Below are 23,817 nucleotides of genomic sequence, written 5' to 3'. Positions count from 1 at the left end.
TCAGTTGGTAAAGAATCCACCTGCAATCCAGAAGACCACAGTTTGATCCTCGGTCGGGAAGATCTACTGGAGAAGGGATAGGTCACCCATTCCAGTGTTCTTAGGCTTCCCTGGTGGCTCAGATGGTAAAGAATCCTCCTGCAATGCGGAGGGTTCAATCCCTGGGTTGGGAAGATCTCCTGAACGGCTACCCACTCCAGTATTGTGGCCTGGAGAATTCCACGGACAGAGGAGCCTGACAGGTTACAATCCATGGGGTCACAGAGCTGGACACGACTGAGTGACTTTCACACAAGATATCACAAGCCTGATTTCATCAGATTTCAGTGCTAAAAGGAAAGCCTGACATCATTCCCCAGGGTAGCTACAGACCTTCCTTGCCAATCTCAAGGAAATTTACAGATTCCAAAACTGCTGAAATGCTATTAAGTACAAATAGTTGATCTTTGGGAACCTAGACATGGCTACAAAACAGTTAACGCTAGTGATTTAATAAGGAGTAATAGTAAAGAAAGCTACTGGTTAACACAGTAATTACAGACTCTTAACAACGTATTCTGTCTTCCCAATTTACCTCAGCTTACAATCAGCACATGTGGTTACTACTCTGTTACCAGTAAGAGGTGAAAAATAGGCTGAAGCAATGCTCTTTGTGTGTTCAGTTAAAGAAATCAAAGGCTGGTTTCTACTGAGATTCAGGCGTCTTGCATCATAAACATGAATGTCCCTGTAACAGGAGGAATAATTCTCAGTGTTATCACAGTACAGAGAGTAAGCTTCTACAATAGCACAGAACATAAATCAGACACTCAAATACACACTACGCTGAAGAACAGTTAAGACAGGCCCCTCTAATCTTCGGTATTCATTTTAAGAACATGGGCATAGATTAAAAATTAGAAAAATTCCAAAATTATAGCATATCTATGTAACCAGGTGGGTATAGAGAGACAAGATTCTAGCTGGTTTTCTCATCGCCTCAAGAAAAAAGTTAACACAGACTAAGAAACTGTAGGTCCCATTTAACTTATATTTTTTTTTTTACAGATTTTCTTTTCAAAAGACTGAAGTAAATGCAGGAGACCAGGGAAAACAAAAATGTATATTTGTTTCAATATTTTTACTATGTATTAAATCTCATTTTAAAGAATCACAAAAAAACTAAAAAAAAAAAAAAACACCCTCAAATTAGCATAGAAAGGAAAATTATTTGGTCCGTGGGTATCACAAAAAAGTCTTTGTCAATCAAACTAAAACAGTATTCCTAAAGTTAAAACATCTGTATCATAAAATTTGATGAAGAACATACCTTAATCCTGCAGTGATCAAATACTGTCTCTGCACCGGGTGCACATGAACAGTTCTTATTTTGCTCAAAGAAGTTTTGATGAGTTTCTCACAAGAAGTTCCAGGAGTCCGCCTATCCACTAGTGACATACTTCCATCCCAGTGACCTACTATTAAAGTGGAGGCATCTTCTGTCAAGAAGTCAAAGGAGGAAAAGCTTCTTGTTTCATCTCTATATACCTAAGGATATAAGGAACAATCAACTTAAGTAATGCTCTTCTTTTAAAAAAAGCCAATGCATAAATTCTTTGTTAAAAAAGTAACACAACACTTTACTCCAAATACCTCATTTATCCTCCCATCATCCCCACAAGAAACACAGGACAAAACGGTCATCCTCTTTTGCAGAGATGGAATCGAAGGCACTGATCAACTCTAAGACTTGCCTGCAATCAAACAGCCCATCCACCCATGTTGGGGCTACATCCTAAATCTCTTAAATCCAATAAAACTCAGTTGCAGATCTACCCTGAAACTTACTAGGAAATAGACTGAATTTGAATTCTACTCAAATACAAATTCAATTTGAATTCTACTCAAATACAAATTGAAACTCAAAAAGATATGTGCACCCCAATGTTCACAGCAGCACTATTTACAATCGCCAAGCCATAGAAGCAACCTAAAGGGTGCATCCACAGTGGAGTGGATAAAGAAGATGTGGTACATATATATGATGGAATATTCAGTTTCAGTGAAAGTCACTCAGTCATGTCCGACTCTTTGTGACCCCATGGGCTATACAGTCCATGGAATTCTCCAGGCCAGAATACTGGAGTGGATAGCCATTCCCTTCTTCAGGGGTTCTTCCCAACCCAGGGATCGAACCCAGGTCTCTCCACACTGCAGGTAGATTTTTTACCATCTAAGCCACCAGGAACACCCTGATGGAATGTCAGCCACAAAAAATAACAAACTAATGCTATTTGCAGAAACATGGATGGACCTATAGATTGTCATTCTAAGTAAATCAGATACAGACAAATATCATATATTGCTTACATGTGGAACCTAAAAAAAAGGTACAAATGAACTTATTTACAAAACAGAAGTAGAGTCATGTACGTAGAAAATAAACTGTGTTTACCAGGAGATGGGGGGGTGGATAAATTGGGACTGACATATACACACTAATACATATAAAGTAACTAATAAGAACCTGCTATATAGCACACAGAACCGTACTCAATACTTTGTAAAGGTCTATATGGGAAAAGAATCTTGTGGATAATATGTATAACTGATTTACTGTGCTATACACTTGAAACATAACACTGTAAATCCACTATACACCAATAAAAAATTTTTTTAATTATATGGACAGTAATCACATCACTGGTTTCCAGGGGCTTGGGAAAGAAAAGAGGACTAACTGCAGAGGGTCATGAGGTAATTTTTTTCAGGTGAAGGAAATTTTCTATGTCTTGATTGCAGTGGTGGTTACATAAGTTTGCCAAGATTCATAAAACTGCACACCTAAAATAGGTAAGTTTTATAGTATGTACTGTATACCTCAATAAACCTGACTTTTAAAAAAATAAGTGGAGAACTTTGACAACTCAATACTAAAAACACAGATAACCCAATTAAAAACAGGCAAAGATCCAAATAGACATTTCTTTAAATAATTACAATAATTACTAATAAGCAAATCCCCATCATGAACAACAGCCTTGTCATGGCGAAGGGGCTTGTTTAACTCAATGACACTACGAGTGGTGCTGTGCAGGGCCACCCAAGACAGACAGGTCACACTGAAGAGTTCTGACAAAATATGGTCCACTGGAGAAGGAAATGGCAACCCAAGCCAGCATTCTTGTCAGGAAAACCTCATGAACAGTATAAAAAGGCAAAAAGACAGAACACCGGAAGATGGACACCGCCCCCCTCCAAATCAGAAAGGGTCCAGCACGCTATGAGGGAAGAGCAGAGAGCAATTACTAATAGCTCCAAAAAGAATGAAGCGGCTGGGCCAAAGCAGAAATGATGCTTAGTTTTGGATGTGTCTGGTGGTGAAAGTAAAGTCCAACGTTATAAAGAACAGTAGTGCATAGGAACCTGGAATGCTAGGTCCATGAATCAAGGTAAACTGGACACACTCAAGTAGGAGATGGCAAGATTGATCTACAGATCGAGAATCCCCAAAATGGTGTTATTTATCCTCAACACCATTTTACTAGACCACAATCCAGGAGACTAAAGCTTTAGTTACTGACACCTCTGCCTCAACTTCAAGGCGTCTGACAGCTGTCTGTTGACATCTGTCAGACAGAATCAAGTCTGCACGTGGGTTGGGCTATTTCTTTTTTCCCCTTCTTAATTTCTTTTTACAGTTTTACTGAGATGTAGTATTTCCTATACCATAAACTTCACTCTCACCATGTTTTTTAAACTATGACTTCATTCACAACACTGACATTTTTTTAAAAAACTCTTAGGACAACTTAGGAATCAATGAACTAAAATGGACGGGAATGGGCAAATTTAATTCAGATGACCACTGTGGGCAAGAATCCCTTAGAAGAAAACGAGTAGCCCTCATAGTCAACAAAAGAGTCCAAAATACAGTACTTGGGTACAATCTCAAAAATGAAAGAATAATCTTGGTTCATTTCCAAGGCAAACCATTCAGCATCACAATAATCTGAGTCTATGCTCCAACCACTTAGGCCAAAGAAGCAGAACAGTTCTATGAAAACCTACAAGAACTTGTAGATTTGACACCAAAAAGAAAATGATGTCCTTTTCATCAGAGAGGACTGGAATGCAAAAGTAAGAAGTCAAGAGATACCTGGAGTAACAAGCAAGTTTGGCCTTGGAGTACAAAATGAAGCACTGCAAGGCTAATAGAGTTTTGCCAAGAGAATGCACTGGTCATAGCAAACACCCTCTTCTAACAATACAATAGACCATTCTACACGTGGACATCACCAGGTAGTCAATATTGCAATCAGACTGATTATATTTTTTGCAGACAAAGATGGAGAAGCTCTATATTGTCAGCAAAAACAAGACCTGGAGCTGACTGTGGCTCAGACCATCAGTTTCTTATTGCAAAATTCAGACTTAAATTGAAGAAAGTAGGGAAAACCAATAGACCATTCAGGTATGACCTAAATAAATCCTGTATGATTATACAGGGGAGGTGAAGAATAGATTCAAGGTATTCCATCTGGTAGACAGAGTGCCACAGTTCTTCAAACTATGGCCAGAGATTTGTAACACTGTACAGGAGGCAGTGACCAAAACCATCCAAAAGAAAAAGAAATGCAAAAAGGCAAAATCGTTGTCTAAGGAGGCTTTACATATAGCTGAGGAAAGAAGAGAAGTGAAAAGCAAGCGAGAAAGGGAAAGATATACCCAACTGAGTGCAGAGTTCCAGAGAACAGCAAGGAGAGATAAAAAAGGCCTTTTTAAATGAACAATGCAAAGAAGTAGAGGAAACCAACAGAATAGGAAAGACTAAAGATCTCTTCAAGAAAACTGAAGATATCAAGGGAACATTTCATTCAAGGATGGGCACAATGAAGGATGGAAGCAATACAGACCTAACAGAAGCAGAGGAGATTAAGAAGAGATGGTAAGAATACACGGAAGAACTGTACAAAAAAAAGTCTTAATGACCCACGTAACCAAAATGGTATGGTCACTCACCTAGAGCCAGACATCCTAGTATGTGAAGTCAAGTGGCCTTAGGAAGCATTACTTACAAACAAGCTAGTGGAGGTGACAGAATTCCAGCTGAGTTACTTAAAATCCTAAATGATGATGTTAAAGTGATGCACTCAATATGTCAGCAAATTTGGAAAATATGTCAGCAGTGACCACGGGACTGGAAAAGGTTAGTTTTCATTCCAACCCCAAAGAAGGGCAATGACAAAGAATGTTCAGACTACTGTACAATTGCACTCATTTCACATGCTAGTAAAGTTATGCTCAAAATCCTTCAAGCTAGGCTTCACCAGTATATGAATAGAGAACTTTCAGATGTACAAGCTGGGTTTAGAAAAGGCAGAGGAACCAGAAATGCAATTGCCAACATTCACTGGATCAAAGAGAAAGCAAGAGAATTCCAAAAAACAACTACTTCTGTTTCACTTACCACACTGAAGTCTTTGACTGTTTGGATCACAACAAACTATGGAAAATTCTTAAAAAGATGGTTTCTCTCCTGAGAAACCTGTATGACGGTCAAGAAGCAACAGTAAGAACCGGACATGTAACAATGGACTGGTTCCAAATTGGGAAAGGAGTACATCAAGGATATATATTGTCACCCTGCTTATTTAACTTATATGCAGAGTACATCATGTGAAATGCCATACTGGATGAAGCACAAGCTGGAATCAAGATTGCCAGGAGAAATATCAACAACCTCAGATATGCAGATAATACCACTCTAATGGCAGAAAGTAAAAAGGAACTAAAGAGCCTCGTGATGAGGCTGAAAGAGGAGAGTGAAAAAGCTAGCCTGAAACTCAACATTCAAAACTAAAATCATGGCATCCGGTCCTATCACTTCATGGCAAGTAGAAGGGGAAAAGTGGAAGTAGTGACATATTTTATTTACTTGGCCTCCAAAATCACTGTAGACGATGACAGCAGCCATGAATTTAAAAGACGCTTGCTCCTTGGAAGAAAAGCTATGACAAACCTAGACAGCACATTAAAAAGCAGAGACATCATTTGGCCAACAAAGATCTGTATGGTCAAAGATATGGTTTTTCCAATAATCATGTACAAATGTGAGAGCTGGACCCTAAAGAAGACTGAGTCCTGAAGAACTGATGCTTTCAAACTGTGATACTGGAGAAGACTTTTGGGAATCCCTTAGACTGCAAGGAGATCAAATTAGTGAATCCAAAAGGAAATCAACCCTGTATATAGTCACTGGAAGAACGGATGCTGAAGCAGAAGCTCCAATATTTTGGCCATTTGATGCAAAGAGATGACTCACTGGAAAAGATCCTGATTCTGGGAAAGGCTGAAGGGTGGACAGGGTGGACTGCAAAGAGATCAAACCAGTCCCTCCTAAAGGAAATCAGTCCTGAATATTCATTGGAAGGACTGATGCTGAAGCTCAAGCTCCAACACTTTAGCCACCTGATGTGAAGAACGGACTCACTGGAAAAGACCCTAATGCTAGGAAAGATCAAAGGCGGGAGGAGAAGGGGATGACAGAGGATGAGATGGTTGGATGGCATCACTGACTCAATGGACATGAGTCTGAGTAAGTTCCAGGAGTTGGTGATGGACAGGGAAGCCTGGCGTGCTGCAGTCCATGGGGTCGCAAAGAGTTGGACACAACTGAGCAACTGAACTGAACTATTACTCACTTAATACCATTGTATCATGATTGATCAACAGAAAAATAATAGAATTCTCTATCACCAAAGCTACCATTTAATAAGAAAACCTATAATCACTTTTTAAAATCCAGATGCATATCAGAATTACAAATGCCTAGGTACTGCTTTCTTTGTCCAAAGCTCCAGATATGTTTCTAATGAGCAGCCATGTTTAAAACCAACCAGACTAGATGATGATCTTTTACTTTCATCTAGTTTGTTTCATCTTTTCTTCATACTCAGTGCTCCATTTCATTCAGTTTAGGTTTTCCAATTTCTCCATCTATATTTTTTTATGCTCTCTCTCAAGCCTTTATCAAGCACAGCAGAAAAACTTTTGTATACATATATATATATGTTATGCATAATATATGCATTTTAGAAAACTTATGAATTTTCACCTAACTAAAAAATTTATGACATTTTGATTCCACTTGTTTGACTTAGTATGAAGAGAATGCTAGATTTCTAATTTTAAAAAAATAGATGCAACAAGTAACAAAGGTTTACTGTATAGCACAGGGACCTATAGTCAATATTTCTTAAGAACCTATAATGGAAAATAATCTGAAAAATAATATGTATAACTGAATCACCTTGCTGTGCACCTGAAACATTGTAAGTCAACTCTACTTCAATAAATACATGTATTAAGAAAAACTCATATAAGTAATTGTGAATAATCTGTACACAGAACATTAGAATAATTACAAAGACATCAGAATGTGTTAATTTTGAGTACTGGCTTACATAAAAAATTAAGGCATACATAAAATTAGATCAATTAAATTAGTATTTATGACAATAAACCATAAGTGATGATATCATGTTTTCTTGTTTCACACATAAAATTGCCCTTATACTGAGGATGTCTAAAAACTCCAAAAGTTTCATTCAAAATAAGTTAAAGGGTAGAAACCTACATCTAAACCATCCTAAACTTCATAAAGATTAAAATTCACATTGAAAAAGGGTTTAATTTATAAGAATTCTCTTAATGAGGAAATCTAATATGGTTAATGAGCAAATGTGAAAGCTCACTTGAAATGAAATGTTTGTTGTAAGCATTAAGTAGCAGATATTTAAGTAGGAGACCAAATGTAATCACTGGGATCAAATACTGTGAGGATTCCTCAGGCCTTTGGAAGCTTCTGGTCTACCCAACCAGAGATCAAATGGATTAGAAAACCTTCAAGGGGTAAAGGCTATTTATCTTGGTAGAGTATCTTTCAGCAGATGGATAGTCACAAGTATGAGCCTAACATCTTTCAACTATTCTTAAACAGACTTCAACTTAATCTGACCTCATAGAGGCTAGATTAGCCCAGGAAAAGACCTTATCCTCAACAGGTGGTTACAAATAAACCTGGCCTAAGATGTTCTGAACGAAATTGCCTGGGTGTCCATTTCTTGCCAGAGTACAATTTTATCACATCCAATTGCAGTATTTCATTCTAACTTCACCAGATAAAAATAGCTGAGCTAATCTATTATCAGATATATATATGGCATGTAGGCCTGATAAATCTTAGCTAGAAGACAAAAAAACAAATTTTATAGTTTCTGTGATACATTAAGTGAGTTAATGTAGACTTGCCATATGTTTTAGATATAATGTGCTATAGTACTATTTGTTATGTGATGAATTTCTCTATAGTCTTTTCTGTCACATCTAAGAATCAGCCTCACAAAATTCATATCTGCAAAGGCTAGAAATAACAAAAATATAATAATATTCTAATATTTTTCCTGAATAAAAGACAAGTTTTAAGCCTTAAAACAGAAGAATAGGTTATTGTCTTTAAAAGATTTTTGCAAAAATTAAAAATAAGAGCAAAAATCTCTCATGTGCCAGGCTCTGTTTTAAGTACTTTATCTACATTAACTCACTTAATCCTCGTGACAGTCCTGTAAGGTAAATATTATTACTGTTTCATTTCAAAACTAAGGAAACTGAGACACAAAGAGGTAAAGGAACTTGCCAAGGTCACACAAAGAGTACCAGATGGGATATGAATTTAGGCAGAATAGTTCTAAAGTCCCTGTTCCATCCCATCTCATCCAGTCTGATGGTATAATAATCATTCATGTGGCATTTCATAAAGAATCTAGAATATCATCTAAGGTCAATAAGTAAACACATTAACATTTACCTCTTCAAAAACAGCCCTGGAAAAGTCCCCACAGCGTAATGTGCCATCATAGCTCAGTGACAGCAGGTGAGCCGGATTGGCAGGTGAGAAGTAAAGACAGCTGACCGGCTGACTGTGGGGCTGAAAAAGATAAACTCCATCCTCTTTAGGTTGGTGAGTCTGGAAGAGAGTTAGGGGTAGGGAGAGAGAGACAAAAACTGGTGAGAAACAGTAATATATTCTATGTCATTAAGTCATTAAAATATTTGTCTGTATTATATTCAGTCTTTTCTCAGTCTATTATATACCCAACCTCCCAATTAGAAAGTCAGAACTAGAAACTTTAGACTCTAAGCTATTTTCCTAATTTTCAATCCAACAGAATTAAGTCTCATTTATTTTAACAGTTTCCAGTTTTTTACCACTAGACAACTAGTTTTTCATAATGCAGAGGGGAAATAATTACTGCTTATTCTGACTTCATTTCATGAAATCCTCAGGAAATGTGAGATTTACTTTTTATTGCACACACAGGATAGTTCCTTCCTACTAAAATACATCAACATTACTTCTACTTTGCTTGCTAAGTATGCTTCTCTATGAGTATAGCATCCTGAGCACAATTTTCGTAAGTTGTTTGGTTCTGGCCCAAAATGATAGTTTTTAAAATATTTTATCCCCTAAATACTCTGGCCACCTGATGCGAAGAGCTGGCTCATTGGAAAAGACCCTGATGCTGGAAAAGATTGAGGGAAAGAGGAGAAGGGGGTGGCAGAGTGAGGGCAAGAGGAGAAGGGGGCGGCAGAGGATAAGATGGTTAGATAGCATCACTGACTCAATGGACGTGAGTTTGAGCAAACTCCAGGAGATACTGAAGGACAGGGATGCCTGACATGTTGCAGTCCATGGAATCACAAAGAGTTAGACACGACTTAGCAACTGGAAAAAAAAAAAAAAACCAAACCCCTAAATACCCCATGAAAAATGCATGTATTTGAATTTCTGTAGTAATATTACTGCTTCTAAAGATTATCCTCTCACTACTGGATTATCAACTCTGAAATCATCATGTTTCGAATTTCCACACTATATTCCTATACCACATGTTATACTATGAACCAACAACTATCATCTCCAAATCTAGCCTGGTCTGCTCTGAAATACTCAAGCACTGTTTTTGTCTTTTTTATTTAAGTTTTTAAAGAGAAAAAAATTTTAAAGGAAAGAAAGAAAAATTCCTTTTAAAAAAAGGAAAAAAATTACAACCACACATACTCCTCCTCCTACCCAGAGTTAACCACTGTTAACACTTTGGCATATTTGTCCACAGCATATATTTTTTAGAAAAACAATACGCTCCAGACAAAAGTTCTGAAAAATCATTCAAAACCCAAAATTGACCAAAATTATCACTGAAATATTGAGCAATCATTATAGATGTCTTTACATGTAGTTACTTATATAGACAGAAGGACAGAGAAGATTTTTGGGGGGTGGGATGGGGAAGGCCACTTTTAATAGTATTAAATTTAACTATACTTTAAAATAATAAAAGAAAAGCAAGCTGAAGGAATTTTTGAATTTCAAGTATTTCTTTACAAGAGTTATCTAAGAAGGAAACAGTATAAAGCATAAAGCCCTTACAGTCATTAAGCTTTATTTTTAAATTTAACTATGGATGTCTCAATTTTAAATTTCTATTGATTGAGGACACTATTTCCTCCCACCCTCCAATCTCCCCTTTTTCCATCTCTATATTTAATTTTGTCCAGTTTAACAACATTCATATCTAGTTCTGTAACCATAATTCATATTGCTGTTTAATATTAGTTCTTCATTTAAATGGATTCAATACTCAATCATCGATTCTTCTGTCAAGCTTCTTCACTTGTGAATTCTTAATTTTGACTTACTTTTAACTGGCTGAGATTTTCTATCAAGCAGTTTTTTCCAGATGAACTCATAGGTCTTGAATTTTTTGAGTTTTTTCACATGTGAAAATACCTACCTGCTGCCTTTACATAAGAATAATATCTTGGGCTACCTATGTATTCCAGGCCACACTTCCTTCCCTCAGAACTTTGTAGACATTACATAAAATGTTGTAGAAAACTGAGGCAAGCCTGGCTTCTCCCCTTGAATATAATTTGTTTTTCCTACCTGAAGAATTCTTTGTCCTTTAAGCTCCAAAGTTTCCGAGAACATTTCATACATTTTCAAATGTGCCAATCCAATTCTGGCTTTTCCCTTAAGACTTTTTTCATCTGTATTTAAGATAACCTCAAATCTTTCCTTTAATATCAGTAATTTTATTTTCAGCAATGTTTATTCTGTTCCTTCTAATTTATTAGTTTCACTGATTTTCAATTTGTTTCCTTAGTTTTGCTGTCTCCTTCATTCCGTTGTTTGTTATCTTATCTTTGAGCCTTATTTTACCAAAATTAATGCTGTTATTAACTTGCTCCACAGCATCACTGTCCAAAAGAACTTTCTGAGATGACAAAAATGATATATGTATTCACTGTCCAATATGGTATCCACTATTCATGTGTGGCTATTAAGCACTTGAAATGTGCCTGGTAGAACTGAATTTTCTATTTTAATTACTTTAAAAATAAACACAGGTAACCTTGCTTTTCAAAAGTTTGCTTTGTGCTTTATACCACTTCGCTCTTACAAAACACCTATGTTAACAACTATTTTCGCTAACTGAAGGGAATCCAAAAAGGATTTTCGTTTTTATGAGAAAAGGTGAAAAATGAAAATAGTATTCAGCATTTGTTTTGCAGGAAGCTGTTACAGAGGCAGCGCACCCCAAGCAGCAAGAGTGGCACCACCAAGCTCTGTCCCAGGGAACTTACACTCAGGATCTCAGCATGAAGCCGCTCTTAGCTCTGAACTGTGTCTGACAGCATCTGTACCTTATCTTGATTTATTCTGTGCATTTATTAGCAAGACACCTTAAGGTAATTGCTTCTTGCATTACACCATTTGAGCTTACAAACTGTTTCATAGTAATACTCTACTGTTGGATAAGGTGGAGAAGGAAATGGCAACCCACTCCAGTATTCTTGCCTGGAAAATCCCATGGAAGGAGGAAGCTGGTAGGCTACAGTCCATGGGGTCACAAAGAGTCGGACACGACTGAGTAACTTCACTTTCACTCTGGATAAGGAGGGAAACCTGCAGTTCAAATTTCATTTCAGTCCAAAAATACCAAGTTAGGTGTACATCTAACAACTTCAAACCAAAATGAGTCCAGGACCAGTTTGTTTTGCGCCTAGAAATGACTGTCTGTACACACTGGATTGGATATGAAAACTGAAAGTACAAGTACCAGTAAAGACGATTACAGTAATCCCAAAAAAGAAAATGGAGCCCTCACTAATCTGCTGTTAGCCAGGACAGGAAAGAGAGGGCAAAATCATTAAAGGGTTTTACTAGACATAAGGAATGAAGGGACAACCTAACTCTTCCATGCTTCCTCTTGCTTTTAGGATAAAAAGCAAAATTCTCAACAAAATTTATAAAGGTATACATCTGACCTCTTCCCACCTCTGTATTTCCCCCCTACTCCACTCATCCCCTCCATCTATGCCTTTGCTGTCCATGCTCCAGCCACACAGGCATTTTTTCAGGTCTTTGAATGTATCAAGCCGGCACCCTACTGCCTAAGGTCCTTAACATGCTGTTCCCTCTTGCCTGAAATGCTCTTTTCCCTTTCTTTGCTTGGTTTATTCCTACTTAGCTTTCAAATCTCAACTCAATTCTCCCTTCTTCAGGGAAGCCTTCCCTGATCCTCCAAATTAGGCCAGTCTACCTGTTACGTGATAATACCACTCTTCCTTCACTCCATTAATCAGAGTATATAATCCACTCCACTTATCAAACATATAATTACTTCATTCATGCTGCTTTTGCCACTAAATTCCAAACCCTATGAGAACATGGACAGTCTTTCCTCACAAATATGGCTGGGGCATCATTAGAAGAGTACTTAACACAAAACACTCAGTTAGTGTGGAATGAATGAATGGGTACACGGGTGACCAAATGAATGACAACGCAACTTTTGACCCTAGGCGAGACTAGGAATCTTATGAAAAGTTAAGTGGAAAGCTGAGGGCGTACCAAGGCAATTCAATGCAGCAAAGGAGTCTTTTCAACAGTGCTGGGACAACTGGACATACACATATGAAAAGAGGAACCGGGGCCCTTACCTCAGAGCATATACAAAAACAATTCAAAGATTATAAAAATAATACTAACTCAAGGTGGATCAGTGAACTAAGTGTGAAAGCTTAAACTATAAAAATATTTAGAAAAGTACATAGGAGAAAAACTTCCTGACTTTGGGCTACATGGATTTCTTAGATGACACCAAAAACACAATCCATTAAAAATTTGATACATTGGACCTCATCAAAACTCAAAACTTTGCACTTCAATAGCATTAAGAAAATGAAAAGACAAGGAGAAATATTTGTAAATCAAGTACCTGATAAGGATTCGCATCTAGAGTATACAAGGAACTCTTAACAACTCAATAAGAAAACAAAAAATCCAATTAAAAAAATTGACAAAAGATCTGAATAGACATTTCACCAAAGACATCCAAATGGCAGGATAAGAGCCTCAACATCATTATTCATTAGACAAATGCAAATCAAAACCACAGGGAGATAAAACTTCACTAGGAAAATACACCCACTTGAAAGACTATAATCAGAAAGACAGACAATAATAAATGTTGGTGAGCATGGAGAACCCGCATACATTGCTGGTGGGAACAGAAGATGGTGCAAACTCTTTGGAAAGCAGTTTGGCAGTTCCTCAAATGTTAACCAGTTTCCATATGACCTAGCAATTCTATTCCCAGGGACCCACTCAAAAAAAATGAAAACACATTTCCACACAAAAATGTGTACACAAATATTTAAAATCAAATTATTCAGAACAGCCAGGAAGTGGAAACAACCCAAATGTCTACCGAGTAATAAATGCATAAACAAAATGTTGTATAATCAAACAAGGAAATACTATTCAACAATAAAAGACAGAGGTGCTGATAGATTAGCATCTATGAGCATGTTATAGTAACACAGATACACCTTAAAACCATACTAAAAGAAAAACACCAACATAAAAGACCATGTATTCTATGATTCTACTTATATGAAATTTACCTAAAAAAATGCAAATTTGTAGAGATTTGCCCAGGGATAAGGGTAGAAACAGGGATTAAATGTAAATAGCCATGAGGAATCTTACAAGAATGATGAAAATGTTCTAAAATGGAATTATGATGATAGTTACACAACTCAATAAACTTACTAAAAATCATTAAATTGTACATTTTAAATGTGTGGATTTTATAAAATATGAATTATACCTCAACAAAACTAATTTAAAAACAAAAACTAGGGGAGGACTCTCCTGGCTGTCCAGTGGCTAAGATGCCCCACTCCCTGTGCAGGGTGGTCAGTTTGTTCCCTGGTCAGGAAACCAGATTCCACATGCCAAAACTATGAGTTCACATGTTTCAACTAAAGATCCCGCGTTCCGCAGCTAAGAGCAAAGAACCCATGTGCCACAACTAAGACTCAGCACAGTTAAATAATAAAAATAAATATTAAAAAAAAAAAAAACCTAAGGAAGTTGGGGAGTGAGAACAGGATAGCTAAGACAATGGCTTTAGACTTGCTCAGTCTGTTGAGATAACCAGGTGTCCTGAAAAACTAGAAAGTTGATAAAAACATTGGACTGCAGACATCCAGTAAAAAAGATTTTTGGAGATCAGAAAAGACATGACAAATGGACTGTTCTACATGTCTTCAACTCTGTGCTATATATCAACATGCACCCTGAAAAGATACTCACTTGACTATGCTAATTCTGTTTTTCCTTTTCTAAGTTCAACAAATAGTCTATCCACAGTTTTCATTTCTTCTTCTACTTCATTTTTTTAATTTTTGTTTTATTTATTTTTGGCTGCACTGGGTCTTCATTGCTGCATGCGGGTTTCCCTACTGCAGTGAGTGGGGGATACTCTTGCTTGGGATGCTCAAGCTTCTTATCGCGGTGGCTTCTCTTGTTGCAGAGCACAGGCTCTAGGCACTCAGGCTTCGGTAGTTCTGGCTCACAGCCTTAGTTGCTCCACAGCATGTGGACTCTTCTGGAACAGGGATCGAACCCGTGTTCCCTGCGTTCACATGCAGATTCTCATCCACTGCACCACCTGGGAAGTCCCCGACCCCATACTTTTTTAATCTCCTATAAGTCTCTGTTCCTTCCTTACCTTACTGTTGAAGCTATTCTCTCAACTCACTAATCATACCCTATGTCGAAACTAACATCCCTTTTTTCTGTTCCCATTCTTTTTGGTGGTCGTTTAGTCACTAAGTCATGTCCAACTCTTGTGACCCCATGGACTACAGCCCTCCAGGCTCCTCTGTCCATGGGATTCTCCAGGCAAGAATACTGGAGTGGGTTGCCATTTCCTTTGCCAGGGCATCTTTCCAACCCAGGAATCAAACCTGTGTCTCCTGCATTGCAGGTGGATTCTTTACCAACTGATTTACAAGTGAAGCCACCCATTCTTCTTAACTCCTCTGGAAAAAAGCCCTGTCAGACTCTCATGCTTGAAATTCATCTCTTAGCTTATACAATCTTATACTATTTCTGGTCCTCGTCCCACTTCCCTGCTTCTGTTTTCTTTACCAAATCCTTTCGCCTCCTACCCCTACTAACATCTTATCAAAATAAGCAAGAACCTATGCACTCAAAATAAAAGAGAACTTGGTTGTTATTTCTTCTCTTCTCACAAAATTCATTTTATTTATTAACCCCAACCCTCGACAAATTAACCCCAACCCTCAACAAGTCACAATGGCTTCTCCGTCTCCATTAACTGTCCTTAAGGCATTTTTCATGTCTTTGTTCTACTTCCCCAATTAGAAAATAAATTCAGGGCTTCCCAGGTGGCTCAGTGGTCTGCCAATGCAGGAGACATGAGTTCAATCTCTGATCCGGAAAGATCCCATATGCTGCAGAGCAACTAAGCCAGTGTACCACAACTCCTGAGCCTGTGCTCTAGAGCCCGGGAGCCACAACTACTGAGCCCATGTGCCACAGATACTGAAACCTGAGTGCCCTGGGGCCCATGCTCTGCAACAAGGCGAGCCACCGAAATAGGAAGCCTGAGCACCACAGCTAGAGAGCAGCCCCGGCTCACCGAGACTAGAGAAAAGGCCAGATAGCAACGAAGACCTAGCAAAGCCAAAAATAAATAAATACATAAATTCAGAGAATATTAACTTGGCTTTATTCAATTTTGTAACCACTAAAAGCAATCAATGCATTATTATATATGCAATGAACGAAATTTAATATCAGTTTCTGACTCATCAAAAACGACTAGGATCATCCTAAGATCATCCCTGGGAAGATATTTTGATCCAGTTTGAAAATTATATTTTAAACATAATTAGAAAACTAAGAACTTGCTATGATCTTTTCATATATACATTTAAAGCTGTAATAAAGTTTCCTGGCAGGCATTTATGCCCAGATGACTAATGATATTCAAGCTAAAAATGTTAGAAGTTTTATAAAGTAAATTTAAATTCCTCTAAGTTTCTAAAATTTGAAATCACAAAGCACAAAACTATATATCTCAAGTAACATCTAGAAACACATGGCTCTAGGCTATTCTTCCGCAGACTATTTCCTTTAGTCGAATTTCAGTACCTTCAAAAAATTAATAATAACTTACCAAATCCCAAAGTCCAACTTGCCCAGATTTGGCCCCAGCTGCCACCAAAGTTCTCATTTCCGATGGGTGGATGGCCATTGAGGAAATTGAGCCTCTGGTAACTTTACAGACAGTATCTTCACTAATGACCATGCCATTTAAATGGACTTTGTAGCTGAGAACATTAAAAAGTTAAACTTGAGAAATAAAACCAAACTCAATGGTCAAAACAATAAAAGGTGATTCAAAAAAGAAAAGTAACAATAAATGTGGGAAAATATTCAACTTCCTGGCAACCAAGGAAATCAAATTAAACAGCAGAGTACTATTTTTCACTCATAAAAGTTAATAGGCTATAGTTAAACATTCATATATACTAAACATTCATATATACTAACAGCAGAGTAAATTCATATAAGATTTTCAGAAATTAAAAAAAAAAAGATTTTGGAAAACAATTTGGCATGTCCTAAAGGGGAACCCAGATAACCACAATGGTGTGATCACTCACCTACAGCCAGATATGCTGAAATACGAAGTCAAGTGGGCCTTAGGAAGCATCATTACAAAATTAGTGGAGGTGATGGAATTCCAGTTGAGCTATTTCAAATCCTAAATGATGATGCTGTGAAAGTGCTGCACTCAATGCCAGCAAATTTGGAAAACTCAGCAGTGGCCACAGGACTGGAAAAGGTCAGTTTTCATTCCAATCCCAAAGAAAGCCATGTCAAAGAATGCTCAAACTACCACACAATTGCATTCATCTCACACACTAGTAAAGTAATGTTCAAATTTCTCCAAGCCAGGCTTCAGCAATACGTGAATCGTGAACTTCCAGATTTTCAAGCTGATTTTAGAAAAGGCAGAGGAACCAGCGATCAAATTGCCAACATCCGTTGGATCATCAAAAAAGAGAGAGAATACCAGAAAAACATCTAATTCTGCTTTACTGACTATGCCAAAGCCTTTGACTGTGTGTATCACAACAAACTGTGGAAAATTCTGAAAGAGATAGGAATACCAGACCACCTGACCTGTCTCTTTAGAAACCTGTATGCAGGTCAGGAAGCAACAGTTAGAACTGGACATGGAACAACAGACTGGTTCCAAATAGGAAAAGGAGTATGTCAAGGGTGTATATTGTCACCCTGCTTATTTAACTTAAATGCAGAGTACATCATGCAAAATGCTGCACTGGAGGAAGCACAAGCTGGAATCAAGATTACTGGGAAAAATATTAATAACCTCATATACGCAGATGACACCACCCTTACGGCAGAAAGTAAAGAAGAACTAAAGAGCCTCTTGATGAAAGTGAAAGAGGACAGTGAAAAAGTTGGCTTAAAGCTCAACATTCAGAAAACGAAGATCATGGTATCTGATCCCATCACTTCATGGCAAATAGATGGGGAAACAGTGGAAACAGTGTCAGACTTTATTTTGGGGGGCTCCAAAATCACTGCAGATGGTGACCACAGCCATGAAATTAAAAGACGCTTACTCCTTGGAAGGAAAGTCATAACCAACCTAGATAGTGTATCAAAAAGCAGAGACATTACTTTGCCAGCAAAGGTCCGTCTAGTCAAGGCTATGGTTTTTCCATTGGTCATGTATGGATGTGAGAGTTGGACTATAAAGAAAGCTGAGCACCGAAGAACTGATGCATTTGAATTGTGGTGTTGGAGAAGACTCTTAAGAGTCCCTTGGACTGCAAGAAGATCCAACCAGTCTATCCTAAAGGAGATCAATCCTGAGTGTTCATTGGAAGGACTGATGTTGAAGCTGAAACTCCAATACTTTGGTCACCTGATGCAAAGAGGCTGACTCGTTTGAAAAGACCCTGATCCTGGGAAAGATTGAAGGCAGGAGGAGAAGGGGACGGCAGAAGATGAGATGGTTGGATGGCATCACCGACTCAATGGACATGAGTTTGGGTAAACTCTGGGAGTTGGTGATGGACAGGGAGGCCTGGAGTGCTTTGGTCCATAGGGTCACAAAGAGTTGGACACAACTGAGCGACTGAACTGAACTGAAAGGCTATAAAAACATCCACAATGTTTGACCTCACTTCTGGAATCTATCCTAAGGAAATAATCCACTATCACAATATAAACTTCAACAGATACACAAACACACAACACTCAAAACTAAACAGAAAACAACTCCAAATATCAAGAGGTTAAGCAAATTTCATCTACTGAATGAAATATTACTCAATTATTCCATAAATTTAAAGACTCTAGTAACATCCAACCACAATGTTAATGGAAAAGCATAATGCAAAACTGTACATATATTAAAACATAATGAAGCAAAAATGTATGTAATTATACTCGTTTATTAAACACTGAATAAATATATATTATGCGCCATGTACTTTTCTGGTTACTGAGATAAAATCCATGCATTCATGAAGCTTGTGTCCCAGTGGTTTTTTATATAGCAATATGTGAAAGGAAATACACAAAATCTTGTTAGGGTAGAAACATGATGGATAATTCTTTTCACCTCATTTTCAAATTCCCTCTAATGGTATATAGTCTTTATAATTTAAAGATCTCAGGAAATGTAAAACAAAAGCAAGGGATTTTAACTCACCTTTTAATGCTAGATAATTCCTTCTCAGTGTTTTTACTTCTTGTCTGAAACAACGAGCGAAACGAAAGTACTAAATTAACATATGCACTGAAATTTGCTTAAACGCTTGGGTTTACCCTCCCAAGTGATACCTTGCTCATTTCTGCCCAAGTCTGCAAAAATCCTTTAAATAGTGCATTGTCATCATCTTGATTTTCAGGAGTCATTTCTAAAGGCCCAGGAGGTATCAAAGGCTGTTATAAAAAGTAAGAAGAAAAAAAAACTTGGTTGTCACTCTGCCTTAGAATTCAAGCTTAAGGTTTCTCTTTACTTTCAACATCTACAACAGGGGTGCCATATAGTTAGCAATCAAAAACAGTTGTTCAATGAATGAATGCCAAGTATCCTGTAAAGTAAAAACATGTATTATCTCATTTAATTCCCTTAATAATCCAGTGAATGAGATACCACATTTCAAAAACAGTGGAATGAAACAGAAGTTAATTTATCCATAGTTACACTGCCTATAAACAGAGTTGCTAGGAATTGATTCAGATCAGTTCAATTTCATTACTCAAAAGTTATTACTCTGTATCACTTTTTTATATCAAGGATTATAACCCACAAGTCATGAAATCATTTTAATATGTTATAACCAACACTGTGTTTCACTGAATGAGAAAAGAATAGACCAGAAAATTCAAAAGTACATCATATGTAGTAAGGGTTAAGCATCATTTCACAAAAGGTTTGTTTCAGTTTTGTCTGTGTGTGCACGCACGCACACGCACGTGGAGTGGATTCAATGTAAATTATTTCTTATCATGGATGCATAGAGGCTTCAAAAAATGAGCTACTCTCTCTGTAGCAACTTAATTTTCAATTGGCTCTCAAAGCACCAGGCTAATGAGTACTATCTTCCAAGTTATAACTAAGCACTTAGATGTAAAGTATTAAAAACAGTAGATGCTCCTGAATAAAAAATAATCTTACTCAGACAATAAATTTGGTAAATAAACTGTTTCCACTCACTGACAGCATAAATTAAACCACAGTATAGGACCCCCATCATTATTATCACATATTATTATTAATACTACCATTTATTGCTTACTAAATAATATAATACATTCAATATAATGTAAGGACCTTTATCCCTCATGATACCCCTTGTGAGAGGTTTCTGTTATTGTTGCTATTTTAAAAATAGGGAAACTGAGGCTCGGAATGGCTAAGCAATTTACCCACAATCCGACATAGGTAAGTCTGCAGAAATATATAATCCAGTCTTTCATGAGTTTGAAATCTTACTCATTAAACCATATTAGTTAGTTAGTCCAGTCGCTCAGCTGTGTCCGACTCTTTGCGACCTGACGAACCGCAGCACGTCAGGCCTCCCTGTCCATCACCAACTCCCAGAGTCCGCCCACACCCATGTCCATTGAGTCGGTGATGTCATCCAACCATATTAAACCATATAACAGCCAAGTATTAAATTAATGAAGTACAAATTAAACATACTTTACTGACTTTTTACTCTACTTTCAAACACTTCAAATTTTTCAGTATTTTATTAATATATTGTATTTGTACTCTTTCTTACATTTTCATCTACTTCTAATACTGTCTGGATTGGGGCTGCTGGCAATGGGACTCCTGAAGGATCAACTTTTAGTAATCGCATTGACCTTCTACATCCAGTTTCATTTTCTCTTTTCTTGGGTTTCTTCCTAAGGAGTGGAAGGAAAATCATGTTATACTCATAGAAGAGTTATATGTATTTATTACTACCAAGGAGATAACTTCTAGTAATGTATCTCACACATATAGTCAAACATTGCAAAGATATATATACATACCTACATTAATTTTAATTAAAAGTTTGGAAACATGGTAACTGTTCACTATGGGGAGGTAAGGGGTATTAAATTAAGACATATATCTAGTCAACTATTAAGCAGCCATAAAAAAAAGAATGAAATAGATCTCTATGTGCGACATGAACTCTAAGATATAAGAAGCAAAAGAGAAGGTACAGTATATGTTGAATATGGTTACATTTGCTTTTTTACGAAATATATACATTTGTAACTGGTAAAATTACCAATGGAAGAATATCCATGAAAATATTAACAGTCGATTACTCTAGGAAGAAGGGTGGAGAACTAAGGTCTAAACTTACAAAAAAAAAAAAAAGACTTGACTATTTCATTGCATTTGCTTCCATATCGTTTACCTTGTAAAATCATAGATACCCTACTTTTTATTTATTATTTTTTCATTTAAAAAAGTAGTTCAGAGGCTTCCACGGTGACTCAGTGGTGGGGAATACATAAGCCAATGCAGGGACAGAGGTTCAATCCCTGGTTTGGAAGATTCCACCTGCTGTGCAACAATTAAGCCTATGTCCTGCAACTATTAAAGCTCACAGCCTAGAGCCTGTTAACTGCAATTACTGAACTCATGAACCAAGACTACTGAACCCACACACTCCAAAATACGTGCTCTGTAGCAAGAGGAAAAAAAAAAACCTGTGCACAACAAAGACCCAGCACAGCCAATAAATGAATAAATAATAAATAAAATATAAATAAAAAACCTCAGAGAGATAAGATGCAGCAATTATGAAATAAAAACAATGTGCTTTTGGACTTCCCTAGAGGTACAGTGGATAAGAATTCCTCCTGCCAACACAGGGTATATGGGTTGGATGCCTTCTCAAGGGAGATTTCACGCCACAGAGAAACTAAGCCTGTGTGCCACAACTACTGAGCCCACGTGCCGCAACTACTGCAGCCTGCTTGCCAGAAGTCCAGGCTCCACAGCAAGAGAGGCCACCACAAAAAGAAGCGCCCACACCACAGTGAAGAACAGACCCTACCCACAGCAACGAGAGAAAGGCCTGCACTGCAACAAAGACCCAGCACAGCCAAAAGTAAACAAACTAAATAAAATTATGAAACAATAATTATAATCAGCCGAAATTAACTTTAGAAAACAGTTCAGAACTACCCTGGTGATACACTGGTTAAGAATCCGTCTGCCAAAAAAGGGGACACGGGTTCCATCCCTGGTCTCGGAAGATTCAACATGCCATGGAACAACTAAGCCCATGTGCTGTAACTACTGAAGCTCTCTCTCTAGAGCCTGAGAGTTCCAACTACTAAGCCCATGTGCCACAACTACTGAGCCAGCATGACCAAGAGCCCAAATTCTGCAACAACAGAAGCCAATACAATGATAAGATCACGCACCACAACTAGACCCAAAAAGGCCTGGGCAAAGCAACAAACATCCAGCACAGTCACACACACATAGGAATACTGCTGCTGCTGCTAAGTCGCTTCAGTCATGTCCAACTCTGTGTGACCCCATAGACGGCAGCCCACCAGGCTCCCCCGTCCCTGGGATTCTCCAGGCAAGAACACTGGAGTGGGTTGCCATTTCCTTCTCCAACGCATGAAAGTGAAAAGTGAAAGTGAAGATGCTCAGTCGTATCCGACTCTTAGCGACCGCATGGACTACAGCCTACCAGGCCCCTCCGTCCGTGGGATTTTCCAGACAAGAGTACTGGAGTGGGTTGCCATTGCCTTTTCTGCAAAGGAATACTACTTAGCCATAAAAAAGAACAAAGTTTTGCCATTTGCAGCAACATGACTGAATCTGGAGGGTAGTATGCTTGATGAAATAAATCAGACAAAAAAAGACAAACACTGTATGTTATCACTTACATATGGACTCTAAAATATAAAATGAATGAATATAACAGAAACACACTGACAGATACAGAGAACAAATTAGTGGTTACTGGTAAGGAGAAGGAAGAGAGGAGGGGGAATATAAGGGTACGGGAGTAAGAGGTACAAACTACTTCGTAAAAAATAAGCTATAAGCGTATATTTATAGCACAGGAAATATAGCCAATATTTTACAATAACTATAAATAGAGTATAATCTATAAGAATTTTAAATGACGATGTTGTACACCTGAAATTAATACTGTAAATAAATTATACCTCTATTTTTTTTAATTAAAAATAAAAATAAATTTTAAAAAAGATACGCAACAGAACAAATAAAAACAAACTCCAGGGTGGTCCACACAAAAACCTACACATATGTTTATAGGAGCTTTGCTCACAACTTGCCAAACTGGGAAGCAACCAAGATATCCTTCAACAAACCAATGGACAAATAAACTGGGGTATCTCCAGACAACAGAAAATTCAGTTCAGTCATTCAGTCAGTGTCTGACTCTTTGCAACCCCATTGACTATAGCACACCAGGCTTCCCTGTCCATCACCAACTACTGGAGCTTGCTCAAACTCACGTCCATCCAGTCAGTGATGCCATCCAACTATCTCATTCTCTCTTGTCCCCTTTTCCTCCTGCCTTCAATCTTTCTCAGCATCAGGATCTTTTCCAGTGAGTCAGTTCTTCGCATCAGGTGGCCAAAGTATTGGAGTTTCCACGTCAGCATCGGTCCTTCCAATGAATAGTCAGGGTTGATTTCCTTTAGGATTGACTGGTTTAATCTCCTTGCTGTCCAAGGGACTCTCAAGAGTCTTCTCCAGTATCACATTTCAAAAGCATCAAGTCTTCGGCGCTCAACTTTCTTCACAGTCCAACTCTCACATCCATACAGTTCAGTTCAGTCAC

At 37.7% G+C, this 23,817-nt stretch overlaps 1 protein-coding gene across 7 annotated transcripts in view; it reads right to left on the bottom strand.

Annotated features, from left to right (window-relative positions):
• WDR76 (WD repeat domain 76) overlaps nt 1-23,817 on the bottom strand; it is a 54,528-nt gene that overhangs the window by 8,232 nt on the left and 22,479 nt on the right. For 6 of the 7 annotated variants that reach the window (XM_061395071.1, XM_061395066.1, XM_061395068.1 and 3 more), the window contains 7 exons: nt 20,761-20,887; nt 19,310-19,411; nt 19,179-19,222; nt 16,602-16,755; nt 8,849-9,007; nt 1,310-1,527; nt 575-727 (listed from right to left, as the gene is read on the bottom strand). In XM_061395071.1, the coding sequence (XP_061251055.1) occupies nt 575-727; nt 1,310-1,527; nt 8,849-9,007; nt 16,602-16,755; nt 19,179-19,222; nt 19,310-19,411; nt 20,761-20,887 (957 nt within the window). The remainder of the gene's footprint in view (nt 1-574; nt 728-1,309; nt 1,528-8,848; nt 9,008-16,601; nt 16,756-19,178; nt 19,223-19,309; nt 19,412-20,760; nt 20,888-23,817) is intronic. The other variant, XM_061395070.1, reaches the window with a different exon arrangement.

The sequence above is a fragment of the Bos javanicus genome, chromosome 21 (genome assembly GCF_032452875.1).
Source record: "Bos javanicus breed banteng chromosome 21, ARS-OSU_banteng_1.0, whole genome shotgun sequence".
NCBI lineage: Eukaryota > Metazoa > Chordata > Mammalia > Artiodactyla > Bovidae > Bos > Bos javanicus.
Note: the sequence above shows the minus strand (reverse complement) of the source record. Positions and strands in the feature narration are given on the sequence as shown.